This window comes from Lampetra planeri, chromosome 5 (genome assembly GCF_965212315.1).
Source record: "Lampetra planeri chromosome 5, kcLamPlan1.2.h2, whole genome shotgun sequence".
In the NCBI taxonomy this organism is placed as follows: Eukaryota; Metazoa; Chordata; class Hyperoartia; order Petromyzontiformes; family Petromyzontidae; genus Lampetra; species Lampetra planeri.
Window position 1 is genome coordinate 2,377,991 of NC_136111.1, and position 19,283 is coordinate 2,397,273.

The 19,283-nt window shown below is 43.2% G+C and overlaps 2 protein-coding genes across 5 annotated transcripts in view; both read right to left on the bottom strand.

The window, feature by feature from the left end:
• The window catches only part of LOC144718640 (uncharacterized), a 42,869-nt gene extending 42,163 nt beyond the window's left edge, over positions 1 to 706 (bottom strand). The window contains exon 1 of the mRNA XM_078594042.1: positions 499 to 706. Coding sequence (XP_078450168.1) covers positions 499 to 588 — 90 coding nt within the window. The 5' untranslated portion in view covers positions 589 to 706. The remainder of the gene's footprint in view (positions 1 to 498) is intronic.
• A 1,548-nt stretch (positions 707 to 2,254) lies between these two features.
• Positions 2,255 to 19,104, bottom strand: LOC144718643 (TLC domain-containing protein 5-like). Of its 4 annotated transcripts, XM_078594050.1 has the most exons (6): positions 17,935 to 19,104; positions 15,876 to 15,919; positions 14,656 to 14,718; positions 10,677 to 10,879; positions 7,763 to 8,015; positions 2,255 to 7,161 (listed from the first exon to the last, which is right to left on the bottom strand). In XM_078594050.1, exons 1-5 carry the CDS (start codon positions 18,047 to 18,049, stop codon positions 8,006 to 8,008), a joined length of 435 nt encoding a protein of 144 aa, XP_078450176.1. In that variant the 5' UTR covers positions 18,050 to 19,104; the 3' UTR covers positions 2,255 to 7,161; positions 7,763 to 8,005. The 4 variants fall into 4 exon arrangements, with proteins under 4 accessions (XP_078450176.1, XP_078450173.1, XP_078450174.1 ...); XM_078594047.1 differs by lacking the exon at positions 14,656 to 14,718 and having other exon boundaries at positions 17,935 to 18,649; XM_078594048.1 differs by lacking the exons at positions 14,656 to 14,718; positions 15,876 to 15,919 and having other exon boundaries at positions 17,935 to 18,650.
• Positions 19,105 to 19,283: the final 179 nt, after the last annotated feature.

A 19,283-nucleotide genomic window follows, 5' to 3' on the forward strand; every position in this document is an offset into this window, starting at 1 on the left:
CCCCTCCACCCACTCTCCCCACCTGCCCGCAGAGCTCGTGAAAGCCAGGCAGTGTCCTCTTGTGTGGCAGGGGTCGAAATGCCCATTTTCTACAACTAATTTTTCGGTTATAATCACACGGTACAATAAAGTTACCTTTATAAGCAAACGCAAATGTGAACCTTTGCACGCCTCTTTTTCTCACTCAATAAAACATTTTAAGCGTAACAAGTACAATTCTTCCATTTACAAGAAAGTAGAGGTTATTTTTTTTACCATTGACCGTAAAATGCTCAGAATTGTCTAAAGTGTATTGATAGGGAAATATGAATGAATAAAGCCAAATTTGAAAATGACATCGAATGAAGACTAAAACTTAGCTCATTAAGCTATACGTTCAACATAAAATTGTACTCGAATGTATGTTAACACATTTGTACCAAGCGATATCTGAATGCAATAAATGATAGTTCTATAAACGCAATAAAATATTAAAGTCATTATAGAAAAATCACTCACCAGAGGTGGCTGTCCAGAGCAGAAGTATACCAAGACGTGCGCTAATAGTAAAACATTTAAAAAACCCATATTTATTCGGCTACGCGGCATCCGACACAATGTTACGACTAAGAGTGAGCTCTTATTGCTTCGCGAGATTTTGGCCGTGCCCAGTGGCCAGGGCTTGTGGGCTCGAAGCTCCGCCCTGTGTGACCACCAAGCGTGGATGTATAATCATGAAGATTGTTAATGAGCTGCGGTCAAACTGGGTGGCATATTATAGAGCAGTCTCCTTTGGGGTTTTAGGTGCATTTAATGCCACGGTATATTCAATGATGCAACCGCTCACGTATGATCACTGCGTGTGTGCCAAGCTCACTCCTGCGAATGAGACGATGCTAGTCGCTTCTGCGTTGTCACCTGGTGAAATAAAATGACAGAGAACAAATCCTATCAAGGATTTGTTGGGGACATTAGAAAACAAACTTTAAAAGTTTACGGGTGGGGAAAATGTGAACACATTCATGGCCAAATAAAACCTATAAATAAATTAAACCCTGTTTTTATTTTACCAGGTACGGCCCACTGAGCTATATAGCTATTTTTCGGAAACGACCTGGTTATCACATATGATAGCTCAACGAAGTGGCTCATCGTGTAGAAATGTGTAGCATCCAAATACTCTAAACACATGTTGATTCAAAATGTGAAGGGAAAAACCGGAGGACCCGTAGAAAAATCCACGCGATCATGGGGAGACCATGCAAACTCCAAATATACTGGCATCCGAGTCGCGATCGAACCCACAACCTCATGTATACCCGGCGAGGTAGTTATCATCTCGCCACCGCGGCATCCATTAGAGAAAACGTTTGCCCATTAGAAATGAGATGTATTTGTGGTACAACCTCAACAACTGAGGTAGGTAAGTGGCAGGATACAATTAAATTCAGCGCTGATTTTCTGGGTCAGAGTTTGTTGTTCTTGCTAATGCACAGAGGTGCTTTACGAGACGTTTTTAGAAAAAAATACCTGTGTGTATATATAACAACATATATTGCACACATTTCTGAAGAATATGGCAGGTGTGATGAAATGCAACTGTTTTTTATATTAATATACATGTCTTTTTTAATATGAAATATTTAAAAAAACTGCTATACTCCATGCACTATATAATCCGTATAATATGGAGCTAAACATTATGGAATGAAATACTGTTCTGTATAATTATCATTACTGTGGCCATCAACCATTCCAAAGACCAGGTACTGTATCTCAATTGCTCAAACGATCTTTGGCATTGCACTTATCTCCAATGCTGGCCCTGAACCAGTGGGAGATATTCCACATTCCTCTGGTGGTGCCAGTTTGTCTATAATGAAAATGTCAGAATGAAAGTCACTCTCATTGACTTTTAAGAAATATCCCAGGTGTGAACAGTATGTGTGTAACCTATTTCAGTATTTTTGTTTATTTTTTTATGAAACAAATTCAGTTTGAAGTGAGCGTAAAGAATACGCATGTCTTTAACGCGTTACGATGTCACGTGAACGGAATGCGGCCGAGAAGACCACCGCCGTGAAGATGGATGCACAGGACGGATATTAATTAGCAGGACCACGAGGGATGGTATGGACTGCCTTCATCCGGCAGTTGGGTAGACAATGGGTGATGACACAACAATGACTACAGTATGTCTTACTGCACAGTTGAAGTATCACGTGAACGTTCATACAAAACCAAATCCACAAAACTATAGCAATAACGGAGACAATTTTAAACACCGCAATTTGTTTTTATTTAAAATCACAAGTTTGAGGACATAAATGTACCGCACAATAATATACCATTCCTTTGACATTGAACATACTGAATAATAATTTGTTTCTCAGAAAAATGCAATGTGAATTAAATATTTACTCCGTAAAAGGCTGCTCGTATAATTTTCACTTTTATTTTCACAGAGGTCAGAGCACTAAATAACAGCACGTATTATTTATTATTTCACTTGTTTCCTCAGAAAAGCCTCACCGACACTCATGAGGTGATGTTCTTCAATGCAATGTCAATTGAGTGACAAATCATTTTTCAGCAATGGAATGTTTGGCCAATACTGTACCCGTTGTATCGGTTTGTTTTTATCAGAGGAGACCCATCCAGAACAAACTCCACACAGCAGCTACAACATGCGTTTTTGAAATATTTTAAGCTGTGGATAGTACATTTTTCGCATTGTACTGGAATGTTCTATCCTCATGCTGACGAGTACAGTACTGAGTGTGATGGAGCTTTGACTGGCAGATTTGTGCCAGAAAAGCGCCACGTGTTTAATAAAAAATAAAAAATACTTTATTTGCCCGAGCTGGGAATCGAGCAGATGACTTTCTTGCTGTGAGGCCCAAGTGTTACCAGAGCACAGGTATCCCACCAATGTGGCAAATTAAAAGCCTGGGATGGCTCCCTTTATTCTCCAATGTTATATTTTGCATTTGCATGCGAAAACGACTGGAATGTTTTGTGCACACAAACGTGAATGTAGCCGATTGTTCACGTTTAAAATCGACTTCAAACTGTAAAACTTTCGCACTACACACATTATGAATGTAAACCATTCACTGTATCGTTTTGCGTTTTAAAATACATGTTGTATTTTTAACACCCTTGTGTATGAAACAATTGCAAATTGGAGTGGCAAGAAAAATTCCCATTCAACAAACAAGCAAAAAAATGTGTTTATGTCGCCGAAAGAGGACAATCCAGGGTTTTCCTGAAACCACTGTGATTACGTTGCACTCATTCATCAAAAACGATTCTTCGAGCTCACCATATGAGTATTGTTTAACTATTATCGATATATTGATAATCGGGTTCGGACTTTTTTGCCAACTTACATTTGTCATTGCACCCATTACTTAGCCAATGTCGCTCCGTTCAGAATCGATAATCAAACCAAATGCAATTTTCGCAATGCTTGGACAGGATTGGCACGTGGGAAAATTCAAACTGAACAGGGCTCATCGATTACCACGTGCTACCCAACAAAGACACAAGAGGGCTGGAACTTATTTTTTATTGTTAAGCTATTTTGATCGTCTTCATCAGCATGATCAATCCACTGCTGGACGAATGCCTCAAACTACTTTGTATTTTCTTTGTTGTCCGTCCCCTGCACCTCCGATTGGGATGATCGGCTTACGTACGGTGCAAAAGAAGTTTAACATACATTAGTAACAATGCACCTACACGCAAACTGATTTCATCGCGACATCTCCTCTCGCGTACGTTTCCTCCTGTGACTGCAACTCGGTGTTGATTCTCCACCAGCAGCCACCGTTCCTGTTAACGACATATCTCTTTTTGCCCAAGCCCAATTACGTTTCTTAAATCAATGTCACCGTGTATTTTTTCTACTCCACGTGCTCTTCTGTCTCTGCGTAATTCCCAGCACGCGTTTCTGTATACTTCTATCACACTTTTTAGTGTTGTTCCATTTTCTTTGTTAACGTTCATTTCTAATACATGGCATAGCAGTTATTACAAACTGATTAAAACAGTATTTTTTGGGCAAATTGTTACGTTTATTTTAATTGATCAAGTTCAGTTTTCAAAAAGTACTCGCACCCACTCCCATCTGACGTGTCATCATTTTGATCCCGGTCAGTCATCAATAAAGGTTTTTTTTGTTCTATTTGTATATGCTCTATGTAAATAAAGGGGTAACTGGCTGTGGCAGAGCCTCTCTGTCAATCCACTGTCGGATGAAGGCCTTTCCCATGCCACGTGGGTCACGAGAGGTGTTTTGACCGTACTTCACCACGCTGGGCTGGTTGGGGTACCACAGATGCCACAATTAACAGAGCGTGCCGATGTCAAAGATAAGAGCGCATGTTTTTTCGGTAAAGTCATGTAGGTAAAAAAGAAAATAAATGAAAACTAAATTAAATCACGACGTTTCGGGCGCAACACAAGCGTCCTTCTTCAGCTGGGGACAACGTAGCGAAAGCACAACCGCTCAAGCTTGTGTTGTGCCCGAAACGTCATAATTTAATTTAGTTGTTTTCATTTATTTTATTTTTTACCTACGTGACTTTACCGAAAAAACCAAAGAGTACAAGAGAGCATGCTTTGGTGTCGCAGCAGAGAAGCCTGTGACGTCACCGCACGCGTTGTGACGTAAAATGAGCACAGCGAGCTGTGACGTCAAAGAGCAGAGGCTGCGATTGCTGTGAGATCAGAGCATGCTGCGATCATCACAGAGCACAGAACACGCGGCACGCTCAACACTGCGACGTCAGAACGGAGCACACCGACGTCACAGAGAATGCTGTGAAGTTTCAGAACACCGCTTTCATGCCACGGCAAAAAAATCGTGCGATTTCAGCGTACGCAGAGAACAGTGATATGGCACACATTTTGCTCGTCTTGTTTGTACGACTGTTTTGCGTGTTCGCTGAATAGTGACAGGAGCATTTCATGTGTATACTGTACATGAAAATAATCATTTATTAAATATGCGATTCAATGCATGTATTTGCAGCACCAGGAATTAATAGTAATCAATATATCAATCATTGCACCCATACAATCTTGGTTGTAATTTTAAAACCAGATGTTATATGCTTCTTTTTAATTTAAAACACGCATTCACCTGATTGGACTATATTTTTGTAATAAAAAAAACATGATGATGCTGTTTCCTGTCAAGAAAGAAAAACACATACGACTGTTTATTGGGTTTTTTGTGGCTTCGTATCTGGGGTCCGGTAAAAGTGTCTGGAACTGCAGCAGTAGCGCAGAGCTGTTCTGGCGCTGGAGGAGAGGGGCTGCTGGAGCGGGGGCAGCTACAGCTGGGGGTCTCCTTTAGCTCTGGAGCCAGCCTGGAGCTGGAGCCAAGCTGCCAGAACTAGAGTCAGACCAGAGCTGCAGTCAGGCCAAAGCTGGATCCAAGCTGGTACCAACCTGGAGCTGGATCCAGGCCGTAGCTGGAGCCAACCCGGAGCTGCTGTCAGGCCAAAGCTGGATCCAGGCCAGAGCTGGAACCAAGCTACCAGAGCTGGAGCTAGGCTGGAGCTAGGCCAGAGCTGCAGTCAGGCCAGAGCTTGATGCAGGCCAAAGCTGGAGCCAGACGAGAGCTGGAGCCAGGCGACCGGAGTCGCTCCAGGGTTGGAGTCGTGCAGGCCGGAGCACTACTCATTGTAATGAAGTACTTTGAATTTGTTTACAGTCAAGCCCAACTCTAGCCTCTCCATCAACACGCTTTCCAATGCCATCGAAACGGTTTAAAATACAGAGTAGCCCAAGAACTAGTTTACCAAGATAAAGTGTAACTTGTTACGGCATTTTATGGACACTTTGTAAGGTAATTCTTGGTATGTTATTGGTGTGATCCAAATCCCCACCATATTTATCAGGAGCTCAAAGTGCCAGATGTGACTGTCTGGGGAATGCGTCAAAATTGTGCCCGCATTGTTGCAGAAACGACACCATCGTTAAGTCGAGGCTACCTGAAGTAAATAAATAATGATAAATATATAAATAACAAAAAAACTGGAGCACTCATCAAGCCGCGTGCGACAGGAGACGGCATGCGCGTGTGGCACGTGCTGGACTCATCCGTTGTACGGAATTAGGCGAACTTGTGTTCTTCTCTCTCCCCCCCCCCCCCGCTCCACACATTCATTAAACATTTATCTTAAAAATGAACGAAATAAATGCTTCAAATCAAACGTCTGTCACAATTAACTCTGTCACCTTCCACATCCACCACTGCACCTTGTCCATCCACGTCTGCTTCGTGGTGATGGTAAGCGACTCGAATTAAATAGCAAGGTAGTGTATTCTTGTTATTCAAGCGTAAATATGTAGTGAATGGTTACTAGCCGTTCATTAAATTACGAGTTGTGGTTAAATGCGAGTGAAGTTAAAATGCACGCGCACCATTTTTTCCCCTTTTATTTTACGTGCCGGAAAATTTCCCCCAAATCGGAAAGATTGTCCCCCAATTAAGTCTGGTTTCGAGAGGTTTTACTGCAGCTATTGATACAAGGAACTTGTGTTTCGACATTGGAGAATGCGGTTGATGTTCATGACTTTTGCGTGAGCATTTTTGACCAAACAGCAGTAAACATGTAAAGAGTAATATGTAATGTGTATAGCTTGGTAGACTACCTTTTGGGCCCCTGTATATATGCTCTTAACACAACATTCGGAAACGCTGGTTACACAAGTTTATGGTGCAAACGGCGGTAGTAGCAATACATATTGCAAACGTTACACGCAGGCAGCAACATTTCATCCATATTTGTGAATTTCAGACAATGATTTAAAAAAAAAAATGCAAACACTTTTACCTTTCAAATAATATACAGTAAAAAAATATCCAAGATGCATTTAATAACCTTCACCAAAATACAAAAAGGCCACGCTGCTTTCTAGAGACATCACTATCATTCCGTCAAGGTTTGCTTTTTGATGTATTTTCTGAAGACAAACTTCAAAATATCAATCAGGAAAAGCCAAGAGATTACGTAGATGCCCACTCCGCCGATCTTAACGAGCAGCAAAGAGCGTCGAGAAGGAATTATGCTGAAAAGCAGCATGGTGCCCAGTCCGATGCGCATGCAGATAAACAACAGCACAAACACCATGTCCAGGAGGACGCCAATGGTCGCTCCGTCGTACCTGTACAAAGACAAGGGGGGGACCCCCGATGTAGCCTCTACCAGACTGTGCGTGCGTTTGTTTTTGTATCACATTATGCTAGTTCAGGGGTCGACAACCAAAATAACAAGAACAGTATTTGTTTTTAATTAAGTACGAAAAAAACTCAATATTTAAATAACTGCTAAGCATGTGAATGCGAGACGTTGGTGCCTAATAAGTAGCGTCACGAAGCAGGCCTGAAAGAGTCGCATGCGGCTCTGGAGGCGTAGGCTGCCGACTCTGTGCTAGTTGGTCAGGCTCTGGATTACATTCTTTTTACACACATTTCTCAAGGATGCAAACCAAACAATTTGCAGTTGGCTGAAGTGGCCTGCGGCTCAAGATTGCCGCACCTACAATGAGGTTAGTGACTCTCTTTATCAAGCCTGTTTCAGTAGCCCCACCTCATAGCAATAGGTTTTTACCCTTTCAACTGGTACAAAAACTGTACCAGTTGAAAGGGTAAAAACCTATTACTATATTGTGCCACTGGTAAAGGAGATGTCTCGTAATATAGTAGTCCCACCTCGTGATAACGAGGTGAACTTCCTGTGGATATGATACCTTATCACGAACGTACCTTCCTTCTTGCCGTAGAAACCAGCGCAACTGCAGGATAGGGTTGGTGATCTCGGTCACGAAGACAACTATATTTGTCTCAGTTGCGCACACTCCCAGAGCGAGGGATATTGTCAGTCCGCAAATGCTTATTATGTGGTGAGCAATGATGACACGACTCTGAATGCTATATAATAAGCACCAGACGATGTCAAAGAGAAAATACCCGAGGCACAGAGACAACGTAGAGACTTGTAGCTCTGTATTAGGTCCACCTGTAAAGATACAAAAAAAGTTCACAGCACTGTCATATCCGCTGCTTGATGAAGGCCTCTATGGGAGACATACTTCACCACACTGGTCAGTCGGATTGGTGAAGGGGTATAGAAGTCAAGACCGGTTCAACAGTCATCACTGATGTTACGTGTGGCCAGGAATCGAACCATGTTTCCGGCTTCATGGTGCAAAAGGCTAAGAACAGCAACACCACTCTTCCCCATAGAATATTACCGTCAGTACAATATGGAGGGTTAAACGCAAAATGTATTCCTGAAAATGTATTATCACCAATATTTTAATTTAAATACATTATTTATACATTCTTGAAGTTTCAATCATAATATATATTTTAACTATGGATTGAATTTCGGCTCTATTAAAATCACAAGTGAAGGAAACAAACATTAATCTATTGAGGGGTTTACCTAGTTACGCGAATAACAAGCTCAACATAAAAATTGCCGAGACGTTTCTACAATAATCATAACAACACAGCAATTTTATGTTTTTTGCACGTGTGCGTGAGTGAAAGCTGGAGTGCATGAATAACATCCACACATATGGGAGAACACTGAAATTCCAGATAACTTGCCGGGAAACTGCAGCCCCTGCTGCGACTCACTAACCCTGCCGCCAGAGTGCTTGATTGCTTTGCAGTGAGCCACCACACGCAGCAACATCCACACGGGAGCCTTCAGACTAAACACGACTATGGGGAAAGCAAGTGCGTGAACACATCCCCTCACCCTAATCTTGTTTCTCTCACACTCCTGCCCATCCTCTACAGCCTCCCTCCAGGGTCTGGAAAAACGAATGATCATTTTGTACCGAGTGAAACAGGAATTTTAGGCATTCATTTGAATCTTACTAAAATACTATAACGAGTGTCATTTAGGAAAGGGAACTCTAGAAAGAGAAAGGATTCCCCTACACCTATAAATGGACTCCATCACGCATATAAATGTAGACAGGGATATGTTTTAAAGGTTAAGGAGGGTTAATAACAGAGCTAATGCAAGAACGGTGTGTGCAGCCCCTGGGATTAGAGACGAATCTGGGCATGACCCCACATGCAAGGCAGAGACATGAAGACGCAGACACAAGGAAAGTCAGATAAATACGTACATAGAGAAAAGGGGCCGAAGACACAGAGTGACGGTGGCAGAGAGACCCCGAGCGAGACAAAAAAAATGTGAGACGCTGAGAGTGAGAGAGAGTACAAGATGGGTGGCACAGAAAAGCAGAGAAATAAAGAGACATTGGAGGCACAGAGAGAAACGAGAGATTCAGACATGGGCTTGGAGACAAGCACACATATTGAGGCACTCAGAGACAGAGACATGGAGACAGACACAGAGGCACGTAGAGAAAGGGGCAGAGAGACACAGATAGCTGTCTCCTTGCCCTCAACCCCCTTACCCTGCCGATTACAAAGTTATGGGTTGCCGGACTTCGTACCTCGTGCCCAGCCCAGGGCAAAGTTTCAAGCACAGAGTTTTTTCTCAGCAAGGGGGACTTCATGGTTTTTTAGGGGAGGTTGCGTTCGGCCAGTGGAGTAGAATTGTTCGAATGGGTATGATGGCCGGGATAGGTAAAAGATGGCTCAATAGAACGTCTGTGAGCTTAGAGGAAGCAGAAATAAACGTGTGAACACAGTCACAGAATGGTTCAAGTGAAGATGATAAGAGTTGAGAAGTGAAAATTATGCGGTTGATGATGGGGCAGTAGGTGGAGGAAGTTACGTATCATTTACAATCCATTTTCATGAAATAAGGAAGCAGGAAACTGGAAAAATATATTTTTTAAACAGAACCCTCCTGGAAAGGTTTGTTTAGCAGGTTACTGTTGATCATGGATGGGCTAGTGCCATAACACTGATAAGGTATTCATGTTGTACATACTTTAACCAGGAGCGAAAGGAGCTGACCGACCTGCTCACCTATCTCCAGTGGTATCAGTTGTTGAATAAGAGGGTACCACCATAAGTGAAACATTCTTAAGTGAAAAATCAGATTACTTCTAATTTCTTTTGGCCACCATCCATCTTGCATATACTATGTTTTTATTTTTATCAAAGTATTGATGAAAGTCTTGCCTATAAAATGTTAAGAGTTAATACTTGTCTAAAAATGTAAAAAAATGTAAATGTAGTACAGTATATAAAACCTAAAAGACAATGTGTCTTTTCAAACAATATCTTTAAAGAGCATGATATGCAAGTCAAACATTTTAACTACAGTGTGTGCTTATAGAATTCGATCTACCGAGGTCACCGTTTCAAAGGTCAGAACGTTGAGGCAGCAACGTTGAGATCTTTAATTTGGCTAAGTTCAAGCTGTGTAACTTAAACATTTCACGTTGATTGACACGCAACAAATACTTATTGCAGGGCACATTAAAGGTGTGCCCATACTGTGCATAAAATAGGCTCTTAAAGTAACTTCAGAAGTCGCTATTCCGAGGCTGTTCTCTGACACAAACTGATTCACTGCTAGCTGCTGGGATGCGAATGGGTGTCTATCTCGTGACATGATGCCAATAGCACAATTGGAACATACTTGGGAAAAAGGGGGTCACAGTATTTTGAAAAATCTGAATTAGACGAACTGTGCAGTAGACCAACATTATTCTTGCAAACACCAACTGACACCGTGTACCTGGATGTGTGAATGGCGAAGGCCCCGCTATGAAGCTCACATATCCCGAGAGCATGGCTATTATGCTTCCATGTAGGAGGGTGATCAGTCGACAGTTCCACTCGGTACTTCGCGTTGAAAATATTCGACACAGCACCAAATAGATGAACAACCACAGGACCGTGCTGCCAGCCACCAGGGTCCCCACGCTCGACATTTTCAAACTGCACAAAAAAAAAACAAGGATAAACAGGTGTCAGTTATTTTAACACGCAATGCAACATTTCACGTGAATAACTTACGAGGTTAGAAAACACTAACTTCTCTCCGCGTTTCCTTCACCTCTTTGTGACATACAAAGCTACAAGGAAAATACAAAAAACTTGCATCCTGTTCAGTTGGTTCTTGTCTATTCCGGTTGCTTTCCAAAAGCTACTTCAAACAATCTCTGCAAAACTTCATTTCCCATCACCAAGTGATGAATCGGAGTCTGTAAGTCTTGACACAAAAGACAAGGCCAATCTCTTTGGCTCCTATTTTGCATCTAATTTGAATCTACGACTAAAATAAATGCCGCATTTAGTGATTCCTTATACGAATCGTATGAAACAACGAGGCTTTCACAATGAATGATGTACGTCGAGTACTCTCCAAACCTAATAGGTCTGGGGCCTGTGGTCCTCATGGCACACCGGGCACTGCGCTCAACACGCGTGGCTCCACAACTTGCTCTTCAAGCTGTCAATCAGCACCCACATGGTACCAAGAACGTGGACCATCACCTTGAGTCCTGCCAGTCTCAAAAGAGCGACCCATCTTGCAGTAGTAATTATCGCCCCATCACCTTCACCCCATTACTATGGGAAGTGATGGAATCCATCATTAATAATCAGCTCCTCCACCACGTGGAGTCACTATCGTCCGAGTGATCACTGGTATGGATTCCGTCAAGCTCGTTATACAGGTTACCTCATGGATATCTCTACTCGCAGCTCAAGCCTCGTACGTTTTGGCGCTTATGATCACAGCCTGTGGTCACAGGCCTTGGCATTCCGAACGCATTTGATAGTGTCGGGGATTGTGCACTTCTAGCCAAGCTCATATAATTTGTCAACTCTTATCTCTTTATACTATCAATAATGCCGTTTGTTGCTGGTCACTTGGCATTTTGGAACGATAGGCAACATTGATCAAAACACATACAATGGTGTATTAATCCTTACGTTTAATGGATATTTATTTGTAATCACTTTTCTTCAGTAACATCAATGTAAAAGTGAATATTCTCCCTGAGTAATAAGTTACAATATTGTCACTGCCTCTGTGTGCATGAGACTTACCTGCCAAGATTACACTTCAAGCAAAGGCTTAGTCATGACCTTGGTGTACACGTGTACTCTATGCGGTCAGTGCACAGGCATGTCTCTCTTCAGGTAAAAATAATACATGCATCATTGCTATCACTGGACAATACTGGGTGCATTTGGACAAAACCATCCAGACCAGTTGGTCCCCGCGGGCAGGATAGCACCAGTAACGCTCCGTCAATTCAAAAACCTCAGATTACACTGATGGCAGATTGGGATTATTGTGTTAACAGTGCAGAAAAACTTTCATCACCTTCAAACTCCATGTTAAAAAGTAGCCAACTACGTATTTTGTGTTGTAAACAAAGTGGAAATCATGGAAATATATAGATGGATTCAACATTCCACATTATGGCATGGTGATTGTCACCATTTGATTCTTTATATACTTTTATTTTAAACAATATCGTTTATAAACTTATTTAGTAGCTCATTATTGATCAGAAAAAAATATTAAATAACGTAATATGTTGTCAACAACTGAGGATATGGAATACGTTTGTCAAATATTTTGGCAACATATCAAATATTATGGCTAATCAAACACAGCCACGAATGGCATGTGATATTTAGCTTCACGTCGTCTGTGTCAGGCAGACCCGAACAATCTAATCACTCACACTTTCAAACCCGAACTGAACATATATTGAATAGATGCATGGTGTATCATTGTAGATTCAGTCGGCACAAGCAGTAGAAAATATAAAACATTGAAACGCAGCATCTTTATAACCCTTCATCTGATGATTTCACGTTGTCGATTATTGCGGTTACATGAAATAAATTCTTTAATACGTTGTCGAGAATTGAGGATATAAGCGTATTAAATATATTGTCGGAAAATCACACGTATACGAGTAATCAAACGCAGCAACAAACGTCACGCCATATGAAAGGGTCGAGGGGCGCGCGTAGATTAAAAGCCGTTCAAAGAATAGTTGTGGGACATTTGACAAAGAAACGCCATAGAGGGTTGCACGATGAACCCACAGTGTGTAATACTTCAAGGCAGAGGTGTGGACTCGAGTCATGTGACTTGGACTCGAGTCAGACTCGAGTCATGAATTTGATGACTTGCGACTCGACTTGGACTTGCATAACAATGACTTTGTCCCACCTATGAGATGTGGACTCGAGTCATGTGACTTGGACTCGAGTCAGACTCGAGTCATGAATTTGATGACTTGCGACTCGACTTGGACTTGCATAACAATGACTTTGTCCCACCTCTGCTTCAAGGAAGGTGGTTTGCGTGTTGCGACATGCAAGATAGGCACAACTAAGCTGTTGTCGGTATAAACGTGCTCGGTGAGAGTGAATTATGTAGTTGTTGAAATGTAAACAATGTGGAAAGTTAAACATCCAGAATGTACAATTTTCCGCAGAAAAAAAAACCCATCGGGTAACTTACAATTCTGAAAGTTTAGACCACGGCAAAGAGTCAATTGGACATCAGTTCAGGGGCACTCCAATCACTTACAACGTGGGGCAGTAAAGTCGTCACGGGCAGAATACCAAGGATTCTAACATATGCTTGCAAATTTTGGATGTGAATGTGCACAGGAGATGTGTAATATATAGTCTGTGCTGTTGGTACCTTCAAAAACATGACACTGTACGAAACCTCTTTTACCCCCAACACAATTAAGGCCCGCAACTACATGTTCAACATTGTTGAATTAAAGTAAACACAAGTTGTTGTTGTTATTGTCGTCTTTGAATAACTGAAACACCCACAGCAACGGTCGAGATGGGGTTTGGCGTGGGGGCAACATCGTGTTGCAATAGGGTGGTGGGTGAATTGAGTTCTTGCCTGTAATTCGGTGCACAATCTCAAGTAAACACCAGAGACAGCCTACAGAGTACAGCCTAACGTACATCAGAGACAGCCTAAAGAAGGCCGGTTTATAATTGTTATCATTGCTTGCAAAAAAGTTTATGTCTGGTGTTTGAGAACATGCGAACTTGATTGCTTGCAAAAAAAGTTATCTATTTGGTGTTTGAACATCTTAACAGCTGTTTTATCATGGCTAGAAAGGATAAAACCTATTCATACTGATTGTTTCTTTCGTTAAAGTCACGTAGGTACAACATTAATAGATCACGACGTTTCGATCGCAACACAAGTAACCGTCATCAGGTGAAACAAACTGCTGTGTTTGTTCCACGTCATGATCTATGAATTTTCTACCTACGTGAATTTACCGAAAGAACCATAGAGTATGGATCCCTGCAGTCACGAAAGCTTCAAATCAAGATTGATAAAACATGTTATTTTTTCATACGTTGATACTGGCAAATGTCCCATTTTGTAAAGTCAACAGTGGTTTGCTGACAGAATTGAACTGTTGGCAAATTAGAAAATGACATTCTCCACAAAGGGCAGACACTGTACAGCACTTGTAAATGCAATACAGAAGCACACTAATAATACTAAGACTACAGTATAAGTTTAAGAAAACAAAATAATTACCTCGGCAACCAGTAATTTTAACAACTTGTGGGTCACTACAGTGGAAGTGACCTTACAGTCTTCACAACCGGCCTTTTTTAATGACTTACACTAATACTGACACTATTACAGTACAACGACACGTATAATAACAATAAAGTACTGATAAAGAATCAAATACCTTCACAAGCGGTGCACGGTCGTCAAAGATAAACACCAAAACAAAACTTTTTCGGCCGCCCAACTGAAAACGGTTCGCAAACAGCCAAAATAAATCGACATTAGTCTCCAGCAGGCGAGCGACTAATACTGCTGCTGCTGTTGTTGTTGTTTCACAACAACGTTTAACATGTCGATCACAAGACAACTTCTACCCGACATGTAACAACAACAACAGCAGCAGCAGCATCATCATCCCGTCGTCAACGCAGGGCGTCGTACGTGCAACACTCATTGCGCGCTCCATCACGGACTAATCCATCGCGACCGCAAATGACCCCAGGCGCCAGATGATGATGATGACATGCAAGCACGGCGTCGTTCTTCCCCACGGACCATGCACATCCCACACACACACACAGATGCGCAATTCGAGTTTAAATGTTGCGTATAAACACGCCGTGAAGTTGGCGCCGTGAGACTTGGAACCTGATGGTACCTGTGGTTGTTGTTTGTCGCGGTGGTCACAGGGATCGAGGTTCGTGGGTGGACGCGTAGCGAAAATGAGTGACAAGAACGCGAATCAAACTCCTTCCGCGCGACCGGTTCGTCTATTTTTGGTGATGCTAATGCAGAGTATGCTAATGCATGCCAAGTGTATGCAAATCACGAGCTCATTGTATTCAAATAAAACGTTTTAATACCCTCCCCCCCCCAAAACGGGGTGGATTAAAGGAGACAAATAATATATCACCATCCTACCTTATCAGTGGCTGCCTTATTACAGATCAATTCAGACCTAATTGCTCACCCCGTGCCCCTTTTAAATGTCGACGTTCATCCTACAAAGTCCCGTGATCATCACAAGGGAGCAACACAAACAAATAGACGCAACATTGTGTTTGTACGCCGTATGAGCGTGACAACTCAATTCCCCTGCACAAGAATGCGGGGTAACCCGCATGAGTTGACAGCTCCACATCACAGACAACAACAACAATCACTGCACGTGTTCCGGTGTTCGCAGATAAAGTATTGACAACATGCCGGTGTGCCAGGATATGTTTTCAGAATATGTATTTATACTGGAAGAATCCGATGAGCCGTGAAGCGCTTTCCCCCACAGATGTCCCTATTGTGTTCGTCCACAGAAGGACAACAGAGTGAATTTAAGACAAGAAGTTGAGACCACACGAGAGAGAGAGAGAGAGACGCAGTGGGGCTGTTGTGCCCGGCACTCACCAGCTCAGTCCGACCCGCTGAGAATCCGGCTACGGGCACCGATGCTGCCGTGGTGGGAAAAGTGCGGTGAAGATACGGGTTAATATATGACGTGTAAATCATAACTATTTACTCATTTATGCGAGGAAAGTCACACCGAGTCGTAAGACTCTTTTTAGGGAAAGGGTTTTTATTTCACGATGTTTTCTGCCCACCGATTCGGAGTTGTGTTCGTTATTCACGCGGGAGGGTACAACCCACGCATTGCGCGAGGGTGCAACACGCTATCCCCGCACGGATATAATGAACAGCTGATGGCGTATTAGCCAAGCTGTTGTACTGCCTTCCCTTGGCGAGCCAAGCTTATGGCAACTTCCTCGACGCCCACAGGAACATCTGTGTGTGATCCATAAACCCTCGTCGCCTCCACGATGCGAGATTACAAACGTGCACAGCCACCAATTGCCTTTGCAGGCATATTCACATGGCACTCGTTGCATATCCCGTTTGTAGTGCTGTAACCAATATTATCGGGCAAAATGGGTTGTTAAAATCATGAACGCATTTCGGCGTGGAGAGGAAACGACGATCTGGATGCCCGAGGGGACCCAAACCCTCGGGTTGTGAAAGCGTGGATCGAGATTCCAGGGAGTCGGGGGGCGTTGCGGCACTGGACTATTATTATATTATAAACAGCTGTTGTAATTGTGTGTGTTTTTATTGATATGGCATGTGGCTTGAAACGTACCACCCCTCCCATCGTGTCCACTGGCATGCCCTTGTGTTGTATCTCTGGTGGTTTTAATGCAGTCAGCTGAAGCTGTAATCACGACTGGTAAACACAGACTACAAAAGTTCGTACGTTGCTTGAACGTTACTAAAACTTGAAGGTCACGCAGTAAGTAACATTTGTTTAACAGACTTACACGACCCTACTGATGAGACTGGGTGAAATCAAAACTGGAGGTCCAGGTTGCGACTTTCTTAAACAAATGCTGCTGCAGTCGATGGGGATATTCAGTCGGCCGCCGTGGCTGGGAGATGTTGACCGCCTCGCCTGGTCTACAGGAGGTCGTGGGTTCGACCTCGACCCTGACCGCCCGCTGTATATTTGAGGAAGTGTGCGGTGTCTCTGGATTTTTTTTCCCTATGGGTCCTCCCCTCCACGTTTAGAATCAACATCGCGCGTTTAGATTATTTGGCCGCTTTAAAAGTTCCACCCAATAAGCCTCTTCGCTGAGCAATCATTTGTGGCCAGGTCGCTTCTGAAAAAAAACAGCTAATGTAGCTCAGTGGGCCTTAGTTTCTTTAGTATTTAAAAACGTATTTTACGGTATATGAATACCGTAAATCCTCGCCCGTCCATTCCACTGCTACATGTGTGAAGAGAGGCAGGTAGTGGCAGGTCTCTCATTCCACACGCACAAGTCTCTCTACAAAGTACTCACCGCAATCTCCAGGCAATGCACAATACCCATGGCGCCACGGTTTACTTGTGATACACACTGCAATACTGTGCTCCTACAATCTCCCTTCATGGTACTTTCACTTCTCATCTTCTTCACTTGAGACCATTCCGTGACTTGTGTTAACAGGTTTAATAATGACTCGCACACACCACTGCTGTGACTAACACAGTTTCTGCACTAATCACACTACCGTCACGCATTTGCCAAGAAGAGCTTTGTTTTTGTATTAAAGAGTACATACTACTAACTGTGCTCGGAACATTTTTTTGTCCAGCTAAGGACTGTTGAGATTTCGGGGAAAAAAAGCGATTCAGATAAATGAATAGTAGAGTAAAATGCACACGCGACATCGTGGTAACCTGAAACGTTGCCAGCAACGGCCTTCGATCTAGCGATTTGTTAACTTGAAACCAACAGTTGGAGAGGAACAATAAATCAACGTACAATTTGCTCATTGTGAAACTTGCCGAGACCACTGTTGCAAGCGTGTGTTTCACCGCCACGTTCCATTCTGAACTCTCAACCACACACACACAACCACACAACCAAAAAAACCCGGTGGCTTTTAGAAGTTCAATTCAGATGCCCGTGTAGTGTGCAAGTCCACTCACCTCCAACAGAAAGAATGTCGTCGTCTGTGTCGCGTTCAGTCACCGCGCTGTTAAAACCATTGCATATTTTACACGATAAAACACCAATCGTAAAAGGCGACTTCTCCTTAAGCATCACTTTCCTGGACTTCTTGACGAAGCCCGCAACGTTTCTCTCCGCGAGTTGCACAAGGCGTGTATTTAAAACTCGTTTTTCCGGTACAACCGCATCCCTTTCAATCGAGACAAAAAAAACGTGGGGCTCGAATATACTCTCAGCCTTCGTGTTTTTTTTTAAAGAGAGAAAAGCTATATAATTAAGCCGTATTATCCGCACTTTTAAAAATAAACTTGAGTTAAAGGTGTATTTTTAAATTTCGCTATCTCCTCCAATTTCTTTTGAGCTCCGAATCAAGTACAACGCTGCGTAACTCTGCCGGTCAAGCCAACCAGCACGGCGAACGAACTTCCAAACAACAGCCAACAACCACCAACACAACCACCACCACCAACAAAAACACCACCAACTACCACTACTACCAGCAGCAACACTGCGTCGCGTCGCCGCTGGCTCCACGCTTTTGACGTTTGCCCAACTCTTGATATCGAGTCTAGAGGTCACGCGAACAAGCAAACGGTGGCGGAGATTGGCAACGAAGCTGATGGCAGACGGGGGAGGAGAATGTCATGGGATTTTGGTGTTCGTGCCGGGGCAAATTGAACACGCGGGTTCCAAACAACCAACCACCCACCCACCCCCTCCAGGCTGACACCGTCAGGTTTAGGTGAAGCAGACTCTGTGGTTGTGATATCGTCGCGATGGAATGTGGGCAGGTCGAGCATTTATCGTGGGACCTTTATTTTGTTCAAGTCAAGGTCCAAAAGGGGGGAAAATACGTAGTCTCGTGAAGAGGGCTGGATTCGTGGGGGGAGTTGGTTCGTGGGGTGGAGTACCCAGCGACCTGAGTTCGATTTCTGGCCACGGCTAACATCAGCGGTGTTTTTTGGGGGGTGTTGTTGGTTTGTCACCTGTCCGAGTTTGACCCAAGCTGGGAGTGTGTCTGGTCACTGCGTGAGACTGGGCAATAGGTGGCGTTACTGGTGCGGTACTCGAAGCCCTCTTCGAGTCACTCTCTCTCCGCAGACAACCGACCCAGGACCTTCTGTTGAACCCCGCCAGTAGGGGGGAGGTCGCTCATTCTCCTCTGCTCTCAGCTCCTGCCCCCCACCCCACCAAAGTCCGTGCTGGTCGACCTCCTGTCCCTCTCTTCGTGCCCAGGTTATATCGCACCTTCGATTAGCACGGTTGGCTACGTACTGTGTGAAAGAAGTTCAACATACATACAGGTTCGATATCTTTTTTCTCTCTT